Raw genomic sequence first — 22662 nt, 5'->3', positions numbered from 1 at the left:
CTGTCATAGTGAAATGGTTATCCTGTTCTAATAATAAACACTGTTTATATATATACATTTATATAAATAAAACATTTTTTTGTTGTTGCTGTCATAGTGACATGCTTATCCTGTTCTAATAATAAACACTGTTTATATATATACATTTATATAAATATATATTTTTTTGCTGTCATAGTGAAATGGTGATCCTGTTCTTATAATAAACAATGTTTATATATATACATTTATATAAACAAAAAATAAAAATGTTTTGCTGTCATAGTGAAATGATGATCCTGTTCTAATAATAAACTGTTTATATATATACATTTATACAAATATAACAATATTTTTTTGTTGCTGTCATAGTGAAATGGTTATCCTGTTCTAATAATAAACACTGTTTATATATATACATTTATATAAAATAAAACAATATTATTTTTTTGCTGTCATAGTGAAATGGTTATCCTGTTCTAATAATAAACACTGTTTATATATATAAATTTATATAAATATATATATTTTTTTTGCTGTCATAGTGAAATGGTTATCCTGTTCTAATAATAAAACTGTTTATATATATAATTTATATAAATAAAACAATTTTTTTTTTGCTGTCATAGTGAAATGGTTATCCTGTTCTAATAATAAACACTGTTTATATATATAAATTTATATAAATAAAACAATATTTTTTTTTGCTGTCATAGTGAAATGGTTATCCTGTTCTAATAATAAACACTGTTTATATATATACATTTATATAAATATAAATAATAAACAATGTTTATATATATACATTTTTATATATATAAATTTATATAAATATTTTTTTTGTTTTGCTGTCATAGTGAAATGGTTATCCTGTTCTAATAATAAACACTGTTTATATATATAAATCTATATAAATAAAACAATATTTTTTTTTTTGCTGTCATAGTGAAATGGTTATCCTGTTCTAATAACATAATAAACACTGTTTAAATATATAAATTTATATAAATAAAACATTTTTTTTTGTTGCTGTCATACTGAAATGGTTATCCCCATAAACACTGTTTATATATATATATTTCTTGCAATACTGCGCATGCGCCACCTCAGACAAAGAAGGCGTAGAAGAAGAAGAGCCAGCCAATCATCAGCCACTTCCTGTTTACGTTTCCGAAAATGACGTCAGAGGGATAACACTTAGCAGAAGCGAAACAGCGGCTAACTCTGGAGAAACAACAGTTCGATTCCCTTGAGACGGATCGATATTAACACATTCTGCTCACCCTACTTAACGGGAACACCGGGGAGAGTGCACGATCTCCGGTTTCAGCTGTCACACTCGTGTTTGAGGAAGATAGCCGGGGTTGTGCTAACTGTGGCTAACGAGCTAGCAACACCTTCATCTGGGGAGGAAAAGAGCTTCAACACCTGTTAGTATGGAGAATAAATACAACCTCAAGAGTCCAGGTGAGGTGGATGTTTTCTTAAAGTGTGAACTGCATTTAAAGGTACTTTTGATTTGAATTGTAAACAAATAAACATCTGTATTCACTCAGTAGGAGCTGCTTTGACCCCAGCTGTGCTGATAAACACATGGTGTTCACATGTGTTTGTCAGCAGGGGGTCAGTGGTGTTTCTAGATGGAGATGGAGATGGAGATGACCTGAGGTTGGAGGGTAGATCTGCATGTCTATTTAATGGGTTGATATACAGTTAAAGTGTTATTCTGCATAGTCACAGGAAGAATCAAAACTCCATGTTTCAACATAAGCAACAGAGATGAAGCTGCTATAAGTGCAATAAACTAATACATTACAGTCATTTTTTAATAATACGAATACAATAAGTACAACAGACTAATAAAAATGCAATAAGTGCAACAAACTAATACGAATACAATAAGTGCAACAAACTAATATGAATACAATAAGTGCAACAAACTAATACGAATACAATAAGTGCAACAAACTAATACCAATACAATAAGTGCAACAAACTAATATGAATACAATAAGTGCAACAGACTAATAAAAATGCAATAAGTGCAACAAACTAACACGAATTGGCTAGGGCCAAACACAGCTGATACAGATGGGGGTGGATTGCATTTTTTATTGTTAATTAAAATATGATTTATATTGTTTGTTTTGAGGCTTTTTAATTATCAAGATGTCAGGGTTGACTGGCCAGTAAATGACAAATAGCCTGACTATACAGGCATTTAAAATGATGCATCGTCCATAACACAGAATACATTCATTTAATGTCATTTAAAAAGAGAGAAAGCCACAAACATGACCTTACACTTACTGTTTAGTATGCATTTACGTTACATCACATTACAGTCATTTAGCAGACGCTTTTATCCAAAGCGACTTACAGGAAGTGTATTCAAGAGAACTACGAGTCACCAGAAGTCATAAGTGCATCTCCTTTCTTAAACAAGCATCTAAGAGCATAAACCAGAGCAAAAGTACAGAAACAAACTAATACGAAAACAATAAGTGCAACAGACTAATACGAATACAATAAGTGCAACAAATGAATATGAATACAATAAGTGCAATAAACTAATATGAATACAATAAGGGGGCTCCGGTTGTACATAACAAGCCTTCAGGAGCAACTTGGGGTTAAGTGTCTTGCCCAAGGACATACAACAACAACAACACTGTCAGGCTTGATTTCAATGCACATCTGCTACTTTTGTGATTTTGAGGAATATGCCACAGGGCACTGCAGTAGAGAACAAACATGTGTGGCATGTCAACACCCTTCTCAGGTTTCAAATCACTGTGTGTGTTTTGTGCTCAAGTGTTTAACCATCTCCAGTTACATACGCAGTTAAGGGCAAAAACATTGTTGATATTTTCGAGGAAGTGCTCATGATGATGAGTCAATTTTCATTGCAGATGTGGCTGTAATAAGCCTGTCAAATAATACCTTGTGACCTGAATGTAATGATTGGGTTTCAGGCTTCACAAAGCTGTCTGGGGAAAAAAAACTGAGACCAATCACACACCTGCGTCGTCTTTCTTGGCATTTAGGGACATGTTTCCACAGCTTTATTAAAAAATGATCCACCAAGTTTAGTGATGTTTGGACAATCTGTCATTGATTTAGGGCCAAACTTGCCTCCGCAGTTTTGGAACTAGTGGCACACCCTTTAGAGTCATTTCAAAACAGTGCTACACACGTGGTTCAACACTGTCATGAAATATTTCCTGCAAGTTTTGTATTAATTGGAGAAACGCATTCTGATTTATGATCTGATTTGTTTCTTTTTTTTTTGGTCAATTTGTATAAATATTCTTGTGGACGTATCTTGCAAGTTTAATTTTAAATGTTAAAGTTGAAGTTTAGGCTTACATAAATTAATTTGCGGATTATTGTATTATGGTGTGGGTCAAAATATGCATGAATGACTTTGTTTCGGTTGACTTCTGGGCATGTGGTCTGTTTCAGGTGTGTGTGTGTGTGTGTGTGTGTGTGTGTGTGTGTGTGTGTGTGTGTGTGTGTGTGTGTGTGTGTGTGTGTGTGTGTGTGTGTGTGTGTGTGTGTGTGTGTGTGTGTGACCTATCTAGTCATCTGAGTAAAAACGTAGACCTTTGTCACCTTTGCACCTGGCCACATACTGAGCAAAAACATCTGTAAGTCATGTTTAAACATTCACTAAATAATTAAATACATTTTCACACTTTCAGATTTTTGCATTATGTTAGCATAAAGTCGGTTGGAATATGAAATATTTACGCCAGCACTTATTCATATGCAGGTGCAGACATAACGTGTTTCAAGACCTAAACTGAAACTGAGAGTTTCTGAGGCTCGGCAGGCACAGAAATAAAAAGTTACTGGTAACATAATGAAAGCTTTGAGTTAATGCCACGTATCACCAGCACTCCCTTCAGAGTCATGCAGCCGGATGTTTGCTCTGTGGGTGGACATATGCTAACACATGCAGGTGCTCGGAGCTCACGGAGGCATTCATTATTTGTTTAGAGCCAGAGGGTTGGAACGGTTTCAGTTTTGATATTCAGAGTTTCAGAATCACTGTATCATAGAGCTAATCTTACTGGTGTTTCTGTTTTAAGGTTAAATCCCCATGGGCTAAATCCTCACACACCATCGAACAAGGCAAAACAATACAGTTATTTAGTTAACTTAAGAAATGACATAAAAGATCACATATTCAACAGTAGGGCTGCAACTTATGATTAGTTTCCTTATTGATGAATATGCAGATTGGTTTCTTGATATATTGATATTCATTTGGTCCATAAGGTTGTGAAAAATGGCCATCACAATATCTATAAAACCTAAGGTGACATCCTCAAATGAATCAATTTGTCTAACAGACTGTCAAAAATGCAAAGATGTTAAGCTTAGTATCACAGAAGACTTTAAGGCTTCAAAAACAATATAAAAATGTCCATCATTTATATATATTTTTATACATCAATTATTTGTGATCTTGAAAGTGGCCCAGTGGCCGAACTGGGTTGCGGTACATTTACGTCATTTGGACGAAGCTTTATAGTTCCTGTGTGGGAGCCAGAGCGGAGCAAACGGCTGTTTTGTTTCCAGAGGACACCACATGTGGAAACTTTTTCCAGACTCAGCCCAATATATATATATAAATAGATACATAAAGAGCTTCATATCAGCAAGAGAGGGAGGAGGTCATCAAAAGCAGTATGAACTGGAGCAGGCCTGAGCCTCTGATGTGTTTCTCAACACACTGTTGGAAATGTTTGGAAAGAACTGCTAAAAAAAGGGGAAAAGACTGATTTTTTTTCAGTTTTTGTGTTTAGAATTATTATAGGCTGCCTATCATGTTGATTAAGCAATATTGAGAATGATAACATGCTGGATTAAAAGAATAACATTTTCTAAATGAAAACACACTGATGCTACTGCAGCTTTTTCCAGCTGTTTCCATTTTGTCTTGTCTGGTGTATAAAATACACTATCTCCTTCCTTACTGTATCTTTTCATACCAGGCCGTTTTCTTTAAGTTCAGGAGCTGACAGAAGGAGAGGGATTATCTCTCCTTTGTTCTCCTGGCTCTACCTTTTTGGCTCAATGTGTTGGAAGCAGCAGCAACAGAAAAATCTAAAGTGCTCAGACTGTGGAGGACTCCTCTCCTCTCTTTTCTTTTTTTTATTTTTTTCTGTGCTCTGTTCCTTTCACATTTTTTGAGTCGGCTTTTTTTTTTTTTTATTACGTAAGCGTGTCTCCTCTCTCCCCTCTGGACCAATTATGAATCACTCCCCAAAACACTCAAACTACGTGTTACATAAGACGATTTGGCGTACGGAGATTATCGCCCCATCGCCTTGGGCCAGTAACCTGACCTCTGCCAAGTCAGCGGAGGCCAGAGGCACTTGTGTGGGAAAGGGCTTTTCCTTGTCATCTCTGCTTACTGTTACCGGATGGAAAGGCCAAACATGGGCATGGGATGTGGAGCACTGGAGCGGCATTCACAGTTCATCCAGCCACTGGCAGGAACCGTGGTGTTAAGAGGATGCTGTGCTGAGGCCTGGAGAGCCTCCCCCACCCCTCCACTAGTCAGCTCCAGCTCAGCATCCCTCTGAAGTACAGTACGTTCATTCTGAACAAATGTGCAACGGAAGACCTGCGAGCAGTGTCTATGTAGTGTGCAGAGGCAGCAAGTGTGTGGAGGTCTGGGTGGTGGATGGGAGTAAGGTCTGGCAATGTTGAAATGACCCTACTTACCTTTATTGTTTTAAGAAAAACAAGAGTATAGGAAATCACAGGGCTGCCCCCCTTTCTTAGTCGAATACTGGACTAGTAGGCCATTTTGTTTTCACGTTATTGGATTAGTTGTTTTTTATGCTTTTTTTTCATGGTGAATTACTTCTTTTCAAGGCACTGATGAGCACATCTGTGAGAGAGATTTAAACTGGTGCTTTTGTGTGATTCTTTGTGGAGAAACTCAGCTTTACAGATCTAATCAATAAATCAACCCAAATTAGAGATGCATTGCAGGAGGATTCAGATTCTTTCTTTCAAAGAACTATTATTGAAAACAAGGCTCTCTCTCTTTTTTTTGTCCCCTGTCACAGAATTAGTACGAAAAATTGTTTTTTTCAATAAGGTGGCCTTCAGGTAACTCTTAAAAGCGAAAGGCTCTCTCTGCAGCCAGTGTTTGGCTTCTGGGCTGCTGGCAATTGATCCGGTTCTCTTTTACCCTCCTGTGAGACAATTAAAACCAGCTTCATTAGACATGCAAGAGCAAACCACAGGCAGAATCCATCTCAGAACATCGCCTTCAAATCTGGACGACGCTGTAAAGATTGGTGGATCAATCCCCAGTTCCTCCAGTCCACGCTGAAGTGTCCTTGGGCAAGACACTGAACCCACACATTGCTCCCCATGTGCCACCAGTGTATGAATGTGTGTGAATTGTGAACTATTTTATTCCTGATGTTCAAGAGGCACCTTGCATGGCAACTGTGTGTGAATGGGTGAATGATGACATGCAGTGTAAAGCGCTTCGAGTTGTCGAAAGACTAGAAAGGAACTTTACGAATACAAGGCCGTTTAACATTGACAACAAGGCATGTTTCTAAATGATTGATGGTTCAATCAACGGCTTCATGACTTGATTCCCTAACTGTGAGCTGATGATACCAACTGCAGCTACTTTATCAGATACCAAGGCGCCGCGGTGAAGGTAACACCCCCCCTGAGAGACCTGACTTCTTCACAGTTATATTTTCCTCACTCTCGTTTGATTAATATTCAGCCATCAAGTGCAACCGTAGGGGAGCAAACGTTTAGACGCTTGTGAGTCAGACAGAAGCCTCACTTACACAGAAACCGGCTTTGATTCATGGGATGTGCTCTAAGTTATTGTAAAATGGTCAGCTGAGACAAAGTGTTTAAGAAACAACACATTGTGGAAACTATTGCCATCCTAAAAAAGTAAATATACTAGATGATTGTTATTGATTTTACTGGCATTTGATGTGAGTTTCTGTTGTGTTAGATTTTTGATATACTTGCAGTTTACTGTGTGGACCCTCTAGTCTACTGTATGTTAGCAAATCAATATGTTTTAACTCACAAATGCCAATATTGGTATCTGCCCTCAAAAATCCATAATCAGCAGAGCCCAGCTTTTTTCTTGATTACGGTATTATCATAACCGATTTGCCCCAAACCACATAAATTATAGTTCACCCTAACGGTCCTCTAGGAAAGGTCAATAAACAGAAGTTATGACGGTGGGTGGCTGTGTAGACAGACTGATGTGAGGGGATCAGATGTCGCCCTCTGAGGTTTGGCTTTGACACCAGGATCTCTTGTCCGTGACCCGAGGAGTCCCGGGGCTCAGATGTGAGCCGCCACCGACCTCGAACCATCAAAGCCGGAGGAGCTGCCCGCTGCCGTCCCACGGGAAGACTCTTTAAAGTGGCTCATCTTTCATACTGGAGTGCCTGTCCGGCCCTGATAGCCTATCACACCTCCGCAGGGCGCTGATGGATTCCCCAAGTGGAAAATCAGGACTTACCCGAGGCCTTGAAGATAGAGAGAATATTTTAACCTGAAGAGCTTTCAGCTTTAGTATTTAACATTCCTGCCATTCCTCCTCACCGCCCCCCCCCAACCTAAAGGTGTCTTTCCTTCTGACCAATGCCACCAGCATTTTCTACAATGTCCTTTCTTAAACAAAGAAAAAAATACCATTAAAAAACAAGTACTTACAGTATTCAGACCTTGGTTGTATATAGAAAGTGTACATGGTGGATGTGACGTCACTCATCGTTTATGGACTGTGTTTTTGAAGCCTTGATTTCGATCGTTTGGCGGTCGCCATTTTTTTGCAATGAGTGAACTGAAGTGACCATATTTGGACTGCATAGTGACGTAAAGACTGGTGTCGACCTGTCAATCACACAGTAGCCCCGCCCTAAAGCATACTCCACTTTATGGTCTGTTTGGCTCTAAATGGAGCATAATTGACTAAATGAACATCATGCTGTATTGAAGAAGACTTGAAACTAGAGATTGAGACCATAAACTCATGTTTACAATGTTTACTGAGGGAATAAATCAAGTCATTTTCTCATTGACTTCTATACAAACAGAGGAGTCGCCCCCCTGATGGCTTTTTAGATTGAATGCAGGTTTAACCCTCTGAACTCCAAGCAGTTTTGAGTCTTTTTGGCACTGTGGCACTGTCACATTTTTCTCTCTGGCCTTGATTCTGCAATATAAAAGTCCTGCACCTCTATGGAAACAGCTCAATCATGGCTAGAAGCAGAGGGAACTCAATAAGGTATTTTCTGCAGTATATATTTTTCTATGAAAGAAAGAAGTTGAAGTTTCTCAGAATAGTTTTCTCTTATGTGTTGGTCTCGGCAGAATCAATCATGGCTTCCTAGTTGCACTGAGGAACTCAGAATTTAATGGTTTTTTTTACAGAATCTGGTTAAATGTCAAGGTTCGTCTGGAGCAATATTTGTAATGGGACAAGTAGAAAAATAAGTTTTTAATGGCATTTTAAGCTTTGTTTCCGTTGCTTATTTTTAGGTTTGCAGGTTTAGGAATTTCAGCGTTGGCGTCTCTTTTCAGATCCAGAGGTTCCTGCCTGATTCAGACACTAGATAAACAGCATATGTGCAGACAGTATGTGGAGATAAACAACTGCTCATAAAGTTAGAGGACAGTCAGGCCTCCTCCACACAGCCATACTGTGCTGCTGCTGCTGCTGCTGCTGCTGCTGCTCTGGGATTGAGGCCATGGCCTGCTGGGTAGCTGTGGAGAGGAGACCACTACACCCTGTGCTGTCAGGTCAGCTTAGGCCACACATCGGGCGTACTGTCGCCTGGGGCATCGCTCATGTACCGTACACTGAGGTTGAATTACAATAACGTACAGACAGGAGCAGCCCCGAGTTATTCACCGCACGGTACTGTATGCTCCCGGCTTCCCACACACAGGAGTGGAGCCAAAGGAAAAGTAGAGGACAGGGCTGAATGATTCATCGTTCTTATACATCGACGTTACAGTTTCACAGTGCGACTGTCAAATTGCAGGAGCTGCATTTCAATAATTCAACCTGTAGGAGGCCGAAGTTTTAGTTGGGAACTGTTGCGACATAGAGAGTCCAGTAGAGCTGGATGGGTTTCTGGTTTTCCGGTTTGGTCCGGAGTACGGGCTTGGCGACAGTATGTTTCTATGCAAACAGGCTGAACCGCCATTTGACTTCGTTTCACAGTCTCGTAATTGAAAAGTAGCCTGCATCAGCAAACCAGCTTTTAACAGAGAGCTGCAGGGAGGACTTGTATTTGTAGGTCAACCCCAGAAGTTAGCATCACAAAAAGGATTATGAAAAAGGATTTTGGATTATTGCAGAAAATGCATTCTGTGTCAAACAAATGTTTCATGAAACTTACATGTTTTTTTTCAGCAAGAAATGCCACAAATGAACAAAAAAACCCTGTTTTTTCCCCCCAGATTTTCATTTTCACACAAGCACAAACTCATGCAGAAAAAGCCCAAACGTAAAGCCGTTGGGAAAATAAATAGGATGTCGTTTTTTGACAATTCGACAGCAGCTTTAGTATTGTTTATAAAACTGTTGCCAAGTTCACTAAAAAGTTAAGTTTTTCTGAGTGTTTTGAGATCTGACACGACCAAAAAGCTCTGCGTTATTTCATCCAATTCTGTTCATTCAGGAAAAAGAAATGTTTTCATTACAGAAAAATGTTTTTTCTCAGATCGTTCAGCCCTAAAGTGACGGGAAGTTAATTTGCCAGGTTTTACAGTTGTTGTGTTTTTCAAACGTCTCCAAAAATATGCAAACCGCTGCTGATACGTCCCGGACTCTCAGCACACACATAATTACACTTTTAACAGTTTCTCGTTCAGCCGAAGCCCGTTCACTCAACACTGTTGTACAGAAGAAGAATCCGTGGAGTGACCTGGCCTAGTTTGAAACAATGATAACACCTACTGTTCCACCAGCACATAACATTAAGTTAAGACCAAAATCTTTTAATGCAGGAAAGGATTTAAGTGCATAAATATACTCTGGAATTTTATAAAACAAAAAAAAACATAAAAGAAACACCTACAAAGACAGAGCTACAGAAGATATGGATTAACCTCCACAGCTTAAACTTTCCTCCTCACACTCTCAGCAATGCATCACATGTCCTCCAGTGCTTTGCATTGACAGCACAGTCACAACAACAGACCTCAGACCAGCATATCAATTAGCATCTTCTTTTTTTAAGTTTCTCTCCTGGGGTCCACGACGGCGGTTTGACATTTCTCTCTCCGGCAACAACAGCTCCGCAGCTTTCCACCAAAGGTTAAAAATTAATTTCCAGAGATTTCTCGCATCACCTTCTCCTAGCTGATTCCTCCTGATCTCCTCTTTTCATCCTAATTGCCGTCTCTTCCTCTCTCCTTGGCTGTTATTTCTGTGTTTTTCTTTGCTCTCTTCGTCTCTCTTGCATAACAAATCTTGAGGACGCTTTGTTCTGATCCCTGCACCCTTTGGATACCAGCTGCTTGTACTTTTTTAGGTGTTTTTTTTTTTTTTTTTTTTTTTTTTTTAAAGAAAGAGGATGCTGGCAGGTTTTGTGCCAAACATTAAAATTGCCCCGTCTCCTAATCGATTTACGGGGTTCGTCTGCACTCAGCAGGTGATGTCCGACCTTCAGAGAGTTTCCTTTGCTTTAATCTTTTCGTTTTATTCTTTAGAGAAACAACCCGATGCATGGGGAGAGTCTGAGCTAGATAATCAAAAGTGAAGCTTTTTCTGCGGGGTTTTGTCTGAGTTTCTGCTTTATTGTTATTTCATCATTAAGTTTTCAAAAATAGTGTGAACATTCAGAACCCTTACATCAGACGCTGGAAAATTTCAGGGCCTTTAATTTGGATATCAAAAAGAGCATTTAAAAGATAATATGCTAATGAATTAATCATACCTATGAAACCGAATAGTCATTTTTGTGCTTATTAAACTGTTCTAGCGGGGTAAAGTAAAGTTTCTCTGCCTGACGATCAATTCATATGAGAGTGCCTAATGATTATTTCTACAAATCTTTACATGTAACTGGTCAATATGACTGAAATTCATAGCAATATCGCAATATTAATATGAATATTTTTCGAATTTCACCGATTTTTAAAATCACATACAAAATAACCTGCAGAAGAATTAAACCGTAGAAACAGTAGAACGGACATCCAACTGTTCTCCGTGGACATTTGACTAGTACACAAAAAATGGCGACTGTTTTATAGCCTCAAGCTTGTCATTTTTCGCTGTCGCCATCTTGTTTTCCTTTTGCAAACACTGAACAGAAGTGACCATATTGTCTCTGGTAGAGACTTGTCAATCACAGTAGCCCCGCCCTAAAGCATACTCCTCTTTATGGTCTATTTGACTCTAAATAACCATAATTTACTAAATCTAGTTTCAAGTCTTCTTCAATACAGCATGATGTTCATTGAGACCATAAACTCATGTTTACAATATTTACTGAGGGAATGAATCAAGAGAGAAGTAGAGTCATTTTCTCATAGACTTCTATACAACCAGAGGAGTCGCCCCCTGGTGGACAGTAGAGAGAATGCAGCTTTAAGGCACTTCTGCATTGGGATGTATGGATGGCTAGTTAGCTACGTAGCTTGTCCTTTTCCGGAGTGAGTAGGAGAAACTGTTCAGCCGCCCCCCCGCCTATACAGCTGGCTCAGCATTTGTGAATTTGAAATATAATGCTGCTGCCCATGACGGATGGAGCTCACATGGCGGAGCGCTGCAGCCTTCTGCTCAGCCGCTCACAGATCACTGCACAGTTTAAGCTTCCTGTCTGTTATTTAATTTGTTGGCTTTAATGTGCGGTGGGCCAAATGGAAGAACAGCTTTGTCGTATTTTTGAGTTTTTCTGTTGAAGCTTAACATTTTCAGAAAAACTCAACGGATTGTCAGATGAAGGTGGAGTTATGTCGGCATGTGTAGTCAGGAATCAAACCAACAACTAGTGGTGGAAGAAGAACTCAGCATTTAAACTTCAGTAAAAGTAGAGATGATAAAAAAAGGATGCAGCTTTTATGTATTAAAGACTGTTGTAGTTGGATTTTTGAAAAGCAGTTTCTAAATAAAAAAGGGAGTTCAGATTTATCTGACTGCTTGTATTAATTAATAAGACGTGAGAAATATAGAAAATTGAGGATTATAATTTAATTAAATGTATTTATTTGGTAGGAAAAAAAGAGCATGCATATTTAATTATTTTAATTATTATATATAATATATTTTATTATAGTTATTTTATTATTATTATTATTATTATTATTATATATTGTAATAATTATAATTATTGATGCATTAAGGTGTTTATCACTTATATGTTGCAGCTGGTTATGATTAGTTATAACTGGTCATAATGTTTTTGCTGATAGTATTTTGTTTTTTCAATCTGAACAAAGTAACAAAGAAAAAGTTATGAATAAATTAAGTTCAATAACAATATTTGCCTTTGAATAAATTGGCAGAAAATGAAAGTATTCATCAGTCGGATGGAAATGTAGCTCAGCTTTTCTGTTAAGAAGTTTTCCTTTTTAGGATAGAACTCAAATGTGGCTGTAGCTTTGCATTTTAAACCACTTTGAAAAGCACTTTTTTTTTTTCAGTCGCCTGAAAGTTCTTTTTTTTTTTTACAATTCAAAAACTGCCAAAACATGAGGTGTATTTTAATCAGATCTGGGCCAAAGTTCCTCTCGTAGACGGCTTGGAATTCATTCTCACCCGGGATCAGATTCTCATCTTCGCCCTCTTGTCTAACTAGTTTTGAGCGCTGCATGACCCCTCTGCTCTCTGGTGTAAACAGAAGACTCTCCACTGAAGAGCGTCCGTCTCCGGGTCAGAATCGAGGGGAGAGAACACGTGCCGATAAAAGCTGCGTGGTGTCGGTGCATTTTCCTGCTCGGCTGCTCTACTCGCCCCTGGTCAGCCTCCACACCCTCCAAGCTTCGCCTTCATCACTGTTATTTTTCCACCCCCATCATCCCCACCATCACCCCCTTCGTCTTCCTCTCTCTCTCCCGTGTTTCTTTTCACAGTATGCATTTCCATCTCCGACACCCTGACACTCGATTGGATTCCAAACCAATTTCGTCTCCATGAATACCTCTTAGTTCCACTTTTTCTTCACGATTACTTTTTTTCCATTTTCAGCCCCATCTTGTTTCTGCCTTGCAGAGAGCTCTTTAGTCGTAGCGGAGTGAGGAAAAGAGAGCAGAATTTGACCTTGCTTTTTCTGAACTTGCGGTGAGCACTTTGTTCACACGAGGATGAGCCTCATGACCTCGTGTTGGAGCACGTTGGGATGTGTGCGACCCGAGGCTTTCCCCCCAGACGGACTCTAACGTGGCCTCGCTGTGAGGACTCGGTTAGTCAGCATTACATCAAGGAGCGTCTCTGTGTCCTTTGCTGCCAGGGCAGTGATTAACCCACCCCTCCCACCTCCATCACCACCATCACCACCATCACCACCATCATCATCATCATCATCATCAACTGGACTTGTGTAACCACCCGTCCTGGAGTGATGCTCAGATTAGAGAGTCTGTTGTCGGTCCGGGTCGTGACACAAGGGTTAATGCCAGCAGATGTTCCTCCGCCGCCTCATTTTCAGAGTGTGTCACATCTGCACATACACCCACATAAAATGCCGCCACGGGGGGAGATTGACCTCTTTAGCAGAACTTTTTTTTACATGGACTTGTTTACTCTCTTTCTGCCTTCAGTTACAAGTTAACAAAATGTACTTACACCATCAACGGATTAGACTCATCCTGGGACTTCTTAGGACAGCAACCGACAATTATTTTTGTTGTTTATTAATACTTTCTTTATCAATCAATTAATCATATGGTTATTATTATATCATAAAAGTTAGAGAACTGTAAAATATTTACATTTGAGAAGCTGGAAGTAAGAATTACTAAAGTTACTGTGAGAAACTTTTAACTGGTTATGAAACAGTCACAATTTTATATTGATGCCGCTATATGACCTCCATCAGTCAACGTCGGGTCGGATTCTGGTGAAATCAGATGAAATCATGAAGGTTCACTAGAAACTCCTTGAGCTCAGACTCCAGCAGAGACCAGTCCACCGTAGACAGACCCAGACCCTTTCGACTGTCAGACCCTGCTGCTCTTTGAAACACTACCACTTTTGTCCACAGGGACCGCCAAAACCAACAGAAAATTCGAGTTCCTCGTAGTAGCTTTAAACGATCGATTATTGCAGATAAATTTTCTACAAATAATCAATTTATTGACTAATTGTTTCAGCTCAGTGTGCTATAATGGTTCACAGGATGAATTCAGACAAATGTAAAACTCCACAAAGCAAATTTTATCAGCACAACAACACAGTCATGTCTTAATGTCACGTTCTCGCCAACGCACAAAGTATAACTACGACTTCAGCAGGAGAATGTGTCTTTTTGAAACTAGTGGTGTAACGGACCACTGTCGATTCGTTAACCATCACCGTGTAAAATAAAGTGTTACTGGTGTTTTACTGTATCTGACGATATGGATCATCAATGATCGGCAATTAGTATCAGCGCCAAAAGGTTATTTTTGCTCCCCTTTTTTCAAGAGGTGGTTTTAAACCCAAGATTTTTGGATTGCACATTTTAAAGGAGCCTTTTTTCTAACTCTAGCTGTCTGAATGAGTGTGACAGTCAGTGTGATTTTCAGCAGAGACTTTCCAGCACATGGAGCGCTGTCCCTCTGCACCCTCCTCTCATCTGTCCGTCTGTGTTAACGTCCTGTTAACCAGGGAGAGCGGCGCATTTGCAGCCTTCTGCATCTGGAAATCAGAAAACTCTGGCCTGTAAAAAATAACTGCTGCAGTTGTTGACGTTTGGGTTTGATTGTAGGGTTTCACACACAAAGCGGTGTGGTAAACACTAAACATGTAATCTGTAATGATCATTAATAAGACCCTTATTTACCCTGAAGACTAACCTCCATTTTCTTTGTTTCCATTGGATAACCAGCGGTGAAGAGGCTGATGAAAGAGGCTGCTGAGCTGAGGGATCCCACAGAGCACTACCACGCCCAGCCACTGGAAGTAAGTCCACCACTCTGCTGTAGTTCTTGTATTGTGCCATTATTTGTATTAGATTACTTTAGTTGCAGATCACCAACATCCTTTTCTCTTCCTGTATAGTCTAGCTCAAGGGGGAGCCAAAGATTACAGGGGGTTAGCCAAGATTTGTCTCCTCTGAGGTTCTCTAAATGAGATTTGCACATAACTAAAATCATAACACATCTACTGGATAATATATACAAAAGTTTGTATATAAAACTTTAAAAAAATATATATTTTATTAGTCCTAAGTCAAAAGTATTAGTTCACATTATGTTTAAACCAGGTATATGTGCACAGCTTCAGATGAATATTGGTATTAGTATTATACTGTTTGTAAAATTTGATTCTGTCTGCATAGGATTGTTTTTCAATCCAAATGTTTCTAATTAATCCAGAGTTTAAAGTCTAAAAGTAAAATCTGTCAAGACCCCATTGCTTTGTTTATTTTGATGAAACTGATGAGCAATACTCATTTAAAAAAAAAGTTGATTTAATAACACACTGAATCCCTTTATTCAATCTGAGAATTTTGTTCAAGGCTGGCTGAGCTTTTCTTAGGTACAAGAAGCGTGAGGCTTCAAGGAAAAAAAGGTCTGGAACTAACTGATGAAAAGATGAATAGTCAGGACAAGAAGTATCAGTTTTATGTCTGGGAAATTCTGGTTTCAGACAAATTGGATGTTATTTTACAGTAGTTTTGTCCATAATTTCTATCAGAAATAAGAACATTGTATTCAACAAAGTAATCAAATGTTGGAACATGGTGACATCAATAAATATAAGTCAGAGCAGAGCGACGTTACCAACGTAAAGTGAAAATGGTATGTTACTTTGGACAAGAATGTCAAGTGGATTCAATGTAACATAAATGAACCCAATTGACCCAATTTGCATCAAAATACAGCTCTTCTTCTTATCATAAATCTATGTCACTAGTCAAATGTGAACACATCAAACCTTCACTCACATGCATACTTTCAAGCGCTTTGAGGGACAACCAGGTCATCCTCGTGAATCATGTTTGAAAGAGTTTGTTAAAATTCAATTGGAGGGACGGTGCTGGGTGATTAAGGAGAGCATGACTCCTTAATGAATATGTCATCAAAACTTGAGGTAAGTTTTATATTTTGTTACTGGTGTCATGTTTGGAGGCTACTCCGTGCCACGGTATTCGGCCAGACTGAAGTGAATCACGTGACGATGACCTTCCATCGCACGCAAGAGTTTCCCGTGAGTCAAGTTTGATTTTGTGCAGCCTGAGCAAATAAAGAAAGTTGACTATCCTGCTCAGAGAACAACCTACTGCTCAGCGTCCTTAAAACCAAGGAGCTAATTGTTGATTAAAGGAAAATGGAGGCGAATCATAGAGAACCTGACATGGTTAAACATCTCCACCCTGGAAAGTCAGAAATGTCTGTTAATTTAAATGGATTCCTTTACCCACAAAATGACCATTTGTGTACCAATTACTCTCCCTGTTTGACCTTTAAATTCTTAGTGAGAGTTTAATTTGTTTTTCTCGAATGCCTCCACGAGGAATGAAAGAACCAAGAAAACGAAGAAAAGTAGTTTAACAACAGCAAAGTCAAAACATCTGTTTACAAACTCTCACATAGTTTGTGCAACTTGACCCACGTTTCATTTATCCAGGCCTCTGGGGGCGAGGGGTCATATTTCTGTTGTTCCAGTTTAACCAGTGGATTTATGGGCTGAGACTTCCTCTGTTGTGCGTTCATTATTTACAGTCCATTTAGCAACTTTAAAATTCGAAGACTGGAGTTGAGAAACATCATGTACGACCGGACTGTTTTGCAAGTAGCCAGGTTACAAGCTGATTTTAATTCAATCAAAAGTTAAGTCATGGTCAGATGATAGCTGGTGGGTTCGAAAGATTGTATTTCAGCCAAAAACGTTCAGCCTCTTTTTCTCTCTACACCGACTGTTTAAAATCTTTCAATCAAAGCCTGCTCAACTTGCTCTGCTTGGGCTACAAACGTAAACCAGGTAACAACTCCTGTTCCATTCTTATGCAGAATGTGTTTAAAAAGATTACATGCTCACTACTTCCCCAAGAAGAAAATAATGTTTTCTTCACAAACGGTCATTTTGTGGATGAAGTATTCCTTTTAAGAAAGTAAAATTCCCGTTCCAAGTTCTTGTTAACCTGTTAACCAGGACAGGAGGTGTTTGAAACCACCCAGAACATCATTGGTACCCTTTAACTGGGAATTGGTGAGGTGAGGTGCCTGCGCAAGAGCCCAAAGGTCCCACCTCATCCTCACACTTCTGCCATCTGGCATGAAATACAGAAGTTATTTGTAGTAAAATGTATTTTGTCCTATTTACTTATGCATTGCATATTTGTATCTGTATCTTGTCATCTGTAATATCTCTGTTTTTGAAACCTGCCTAGGGACTACGGATGTTAATTAGCATTTTTGTTTACTCTGTCTTGTTGACATCCTGTATTTTATACAGCTTCTCATTAACGTACTCTGTCCCTATCAAATAAATAATTAAATAAATTCAAAAAGCTGCCAAACCAACAGACTTCACAGCAGCTTCTTTCTTCAAGATGAGATTCGTTAACTCAATCCTCCACAATCACAAACATTTTTTTCTTGTGTAGCATCAAAGGACTATTACTTGCAATAAATTAACCTTATCCTGATTTGGAATAACAATTAATTAGCACAACAAACAGCTGTGGGTGTAACACTCCACAGGACACGTCACTGTCAGTGTCGCCACTTCAAACCGACACCAGAAGTCACAGGTTTGATATCTCCTGACCATCAGCTGTAAGTGACATTCCTCTCTTTTTGCAGGATAACCTCTTTGAATGGCACTTCTCCGTTCGTGGGCCCCCCGACTCTGATTTCGACGGTGGCGTTTACCACGGCAGGATCGTGCTTCCACCAGAGTACCCCATGAAGCCCCCCAGCATCATCCTCCTCACGGTAAGACGGCGACGACGAAGGTCACCTCTCAATCGCGCCTCATTTTCTCCCGGCCGAAACGACCAGGAGGACGTCAAACCAGACGAGCTCCGAGTGGAATAACGGACAGCGTGTCATTTAACCCATCGGCCATTTCTGGTTTGCAGCACACGTAGTGACAGATGTCAGATCGAAGCCTCGGCTGTCATTAAACTGTCAGAGTCATATGAGACTCTCTTATTATATTCAGACAGCTGCATGACACCTGCACTAATGACCGGCTGATAAATGCTACTGTACTCCGAATTGTTTTGACAGACACTTTATCATTCTGTCCAGCTACTTTTTCATATCATGTTTCTTTTTCAGTTTGCATTCATTGTTTCAAAAACTTTTGCAGAGTAGCAGCCTGCATTTCCTCGTTCCACACTGTGTCAAACTTCCATGTCTTGTCTGCTTGTCTTAATACTTTTCTCTTTTTTTGAGAGCGTATGTTTTATTCATTTATCTCCACCCACATACTCACCTCCACTTTCTTTTTTATTGCTTTTCCTCCTAGCCGAATGGAAGATTCGAAGTTGGCAAGAAAATTTGTCTGAGCATCTCTGGACACCATCCAGAGACCTGGCAGCCATCTTGGAGCAGTAAGTTTCCTCGAAGTAGAGTCACAAGTTCACCACATGTAGCTCATGACCTCAAGTTATTTCTTCAACCACAAGTCTGAAGAGGCCACAGAAGTAATAATATTGAGTCTTATTATTTGAAAAGATAGATAATGTTATTTATCATAGAAATGTCTTGCAAAAGTTTTGAAAACTGTTGATTTTTCTGTCCTTAATTGTCAGTACATGCAAATAGATTGGACTTATTATGTTATGAAGGATATATTGAACGACTAAAGTCCATTATTATCGTAACACACTAAAATAACTGATCACTTAATGAAAAGGAAAGGTAAAACAAATATGATGTGCAGGGTTTTATTTTGAAACATCTGTGCAGGAAGTGCTGGGTTAAAATGATGGCAGCTTAATGGCAATCAAAAGATTAGAGTAAACGCATATAATTTAAGTATCACACCTTTAGCCAGAGAGTTGAAGGTCCTGCATTCTTAAGCTGGAATAAAGAACCTCCAGACTTTAGGCCGACTCACATGACAGTCCAAATCTTTGAGACCAGCTAGTCTTCAAATACTGTCGATGAGTTGAAAATGTGTAAAAACACCAAAAAGCGGCCACCAAACATGTTGGGTTAGGGTTAGGGTTATACTACAACATAAATACAACGTAAATACTACAACATGTTGTAGTATTTAATCAGAAGGAATTCAGTGGGAGACGGTGCTTTCTTCCTCAAAGCATTTTCACCTTCTAGTTACCGCTCATAACACACTTTTCACCAACACACTGCAGGCCATGCCTCAGATTTTTGACTTCCCCTGCTGTGTTGTGTAAACGTCTGGATAATTGCACATTGCAGCTCTGCACTTCTGCGGCAGGTCAGCTGCAGTAACCATGGTAACAGTGACGCCTACAAATGTGATAAGATGTAATTCAGACATTCCCTCAGATTTACAGTTTTTATATTTAACATATTTATTTCGATTGATTTATGAATATCCACTAATAAAGTTCCACAGGAATGAGTCCTAAAACCTTGAAGCATTTTTACGGTCTGTGGTTAACACAAGTTTAAGAGATTTTTAAAGTTTTGTTCTACACTGTAAAATATGTCAATTGTGGACTTTGGAGCCAAACTTCTTGAGCTTAGTGTTGGTGACGTGAACGTGACGTCATGTGACCGTGGTGGAGTTTGTTTTATAGCCCAACGTTAGCTTTTTACTATATTGGATTCATGCTTCAAATAAAACTGGTGTTTATTTGGGATGATTATCTTTTGAAAAAAACGTGTAAGTTTCATAAACATTTGTTTGCAACAATTCGTACAATTCTGCAATAATCCAAAATCCAATGAAAAGTTGTAATACAGTTTTTTCTGTGTCTGTAGTTAAAACTGTTTGTATTCAATATTCATTATCATATATATATTATAAATGTCTTATTATGACAGCTGCAATACTTTCATGCAAAGTACTTAATGAGTTTGCCAAATTGTCAAAATGAGGATTTGCAAGTACACACACACACACACACACACACACACACACACACACACACACACACACACACACACTCACGCACAGAGACACGCACGCACACACAAAGACACAGACAGTTTTTCCGAACCTAAAAACTCAAAAGTTAGACAGTTGGAACTGAAAAAAGTCTTATCTTAACGACTTTCTGCTATCAAAGTAGAATGTGCTCGTTCATGCTTTAACTGAAGACTGCACACTTAGCTGCCTAACTTTTACTTTGATTCTTTTCTGTTTACTTCTTTTAAATGAGACTTGGTGAAGTCTAAATTATGTGAGAGGTTTTTTATCTCAGACCGCACTGCAACTTCAAAACTTGACGAGGTGTGTAGAGCGCTGATATCGACTGTCAATCAAATCAGTTTGAAAAGGGAACATGTTGTACAGCCCAAATTAAATAAATCATGCATTTCAGCAAAGGAAATGTCGCCTCTTATGCGTTTAAGAGGCGACATTTACCATATCTCGTAAAATAACTTGCAAAATATCGTACCAAAAGAAAAAGAAAAAGAATACCAGTGTGCATGTACTGTTGTCAGTGTTTGTTAGTTATTATAATACAACCCAATGAGGATAACCCTTTAAACTAGGCTGATCTTTCAAAGACAGATCAGATATGTAATCGTTTTCCAGATGCTTTACTCAGCGACTCGAATAGACTGAAGCACAGACGATTAAAAAAACCCACAGCCAGTCATAACGCGAACAAACCCTTGACACCGGCCATATTGTCGAGCTTTTCCTGTGCCAGCTGGGAGAACGTGCGAGCGCAGACACATGGTGGATGTCCTCGCGTGGGCCGCCGGTAAATCCGGGCTTTACGCACCGAAAACAAAGCATCATTCCGCACTTATGTAACACCGGGTGAACGGAACATGACGACATGTGCAGCCTCGCCGCGTCATTTAACCTTCTCTTTTTTTTAGCCCAGGAATGTTAAATAATGTGGTCCGAAATTGAATGTTTCTGAACTCTTCTTTGTGTGTTTTTTTTCTTCCTCTTCTTGTCCGTTTCTCTTCCAGTCCGAACCGCCCTGATAGCGATAATCGGATTCATGCCAACGAAAGGAGAGGGAGCGATAGGATCTCTTGATTATACTCCAGAGGAGAGGAGGGCTCTTGCCAAAAAGTAAGATTTGGTAGATGAAAATCTTTCCAATGTTTACTCCCTGCAGAGCTTGCTGTGTGTTTGTGCTTATATACACTGCTATACAGAATGATAATGAGGGGAACAGAACTCTTGGATTAGCAGCCACACAGGTGGAGGATGCTTTCAGCGCCAACATGACACACACAACGCTGTTTTGGCGGCATTAACGCGCCAAACTCCACACAAGCATGTAACGTAATCATCACCTGAGCCCCCCCGGTGGTACGTGCATCCCCTACAATGGTACAAAAGCGGAAACAAGTCCTGGTATTGCCTGATGAAAAAAGGGTCATTACCACCCAAAAATACTGGGTCTCTGGAGGGAGCATGAGTGGGCACGTCGCTCCTCATTTCACACCACATTCCCCCTCCGAGGAAACGGTAACAAAGCCAGAGGAGGAGAGGATGCAGCTAAAGTCGATCTGCTATTAGCGGATGCGACGGAGGGTCTCAATCAGCCGGCTGTTTCATTAGCACATGGAGATGAGATAGAGGTGCTTTGCTATTAACACATAGCTGCTCATCTCCCTGGTGGAAAACCTTTATTTAGTTTTCAATCCAAGGCTGAAACAGCACCTTTTTTTTTTAGTTTTCGTGTTGGGGGGGGGGAGATTTTCAAATGATTCTGTTCCCATGGTGATAGTGAGAGCTGTCAGCAAGGAAAAAAAGAAGGGCTCTGCACAGCAAGACTGATATTTGGGGAAAAATACTTTCAAAGTTTGTGACGTTGGCAGGGCGAACACAAGGCCCCCGTGGAGGAAGTTTCAGAAATTGGAATATGAAAAACGTCAGTCATTTCTGTCTCCTGAGTGCACATTTCATATACAGGAGACGTGCTGTCATTTCATATATTGTGATATAAGGTGTTTAAAGTGATGTACAGTGTGAGGATATGTTGGATCAACTGATGGTTGAGATGGAGGAGGGCTTTAAGTTATTTTCTGGGGCAAAGTTCTCGAATGAATTGGCAATAACACTTCATTTGTCCCAGTAGGAGTAGTTGAATTAATTCACACAAAATTATGAACTTGTTTTTCTACTGCAGATGTCGATAACTGGTGACGGAGACAAAGAATATTCTTCCTTGTTTAGTGATGATATCTAGAATGCTTGGACTGTATATACTGCTGCATTCCAGATAACAGAGAGGTTAGACGTTTCCAGCTTCAGACTAGAAAGTGTTCCAGGTGGACAACAAGAAACATAAACAAAAAAACATGTCTGAATGTGACAAACTGGTGTTCCTTTGGCAAAAGCAGCTTCCACATTTTTACATTTTA

At 39.3% G+C, this 22662-nt stretch overlaps 1 protein-coding gene across 1 annotated transcript in view; it reads left to right on the top strand.

Annotated features, from left to right (window-relative positions):
- Window positions 1–1157: 1157 nt before the first annotated feature.
- The window catches only part of LOC129106786 (ubiquitin-conjugating enzyme E2 J1-like), a 27495-nt gene continuing 5990 nt past the window's right edge, over window positions 1158–22662 (top strand). The window contains 5 exon segments of the mRNA XM_054618007.1: window positions 1158–1446; window positions 15045–15118; window positions 17968–18099; window positions 18638–18722; window positions 21256–21361. Of these exon segments, the coding sequence (XP_054473982.1) occupies window positions 1416–1446; window positions 15045–15118; window positions 17968–18099; window positions 18638–18722; window positions 21256–21361 (428 nt within the window). The 5' untranslated portion in view covers window positions 1158–1415.

This window comes from Anoplopoma fimbria, chromosome 18, assembly GCF_027596085.1.
Source record: "Anoplopoma fimbria isolate UVic2021 breed Golden Eagle Sablefish chromosome 18, Afim_UVic_2022, whole genome shotgun sequence".
Taxonomy (NCBI): domain Eukaryota; kingdom Metazoa; phylum Chordata; class Actinopteri; order Perciformes; family Anoplopomatidae; genus Anoplopoma; species Anoplopoma fimbria.
The sequence above is the reverse complement of the archived record's forward strand: the minus strand, read 5'-3'. Positions and strand labels throughout refer to the sequence as shown.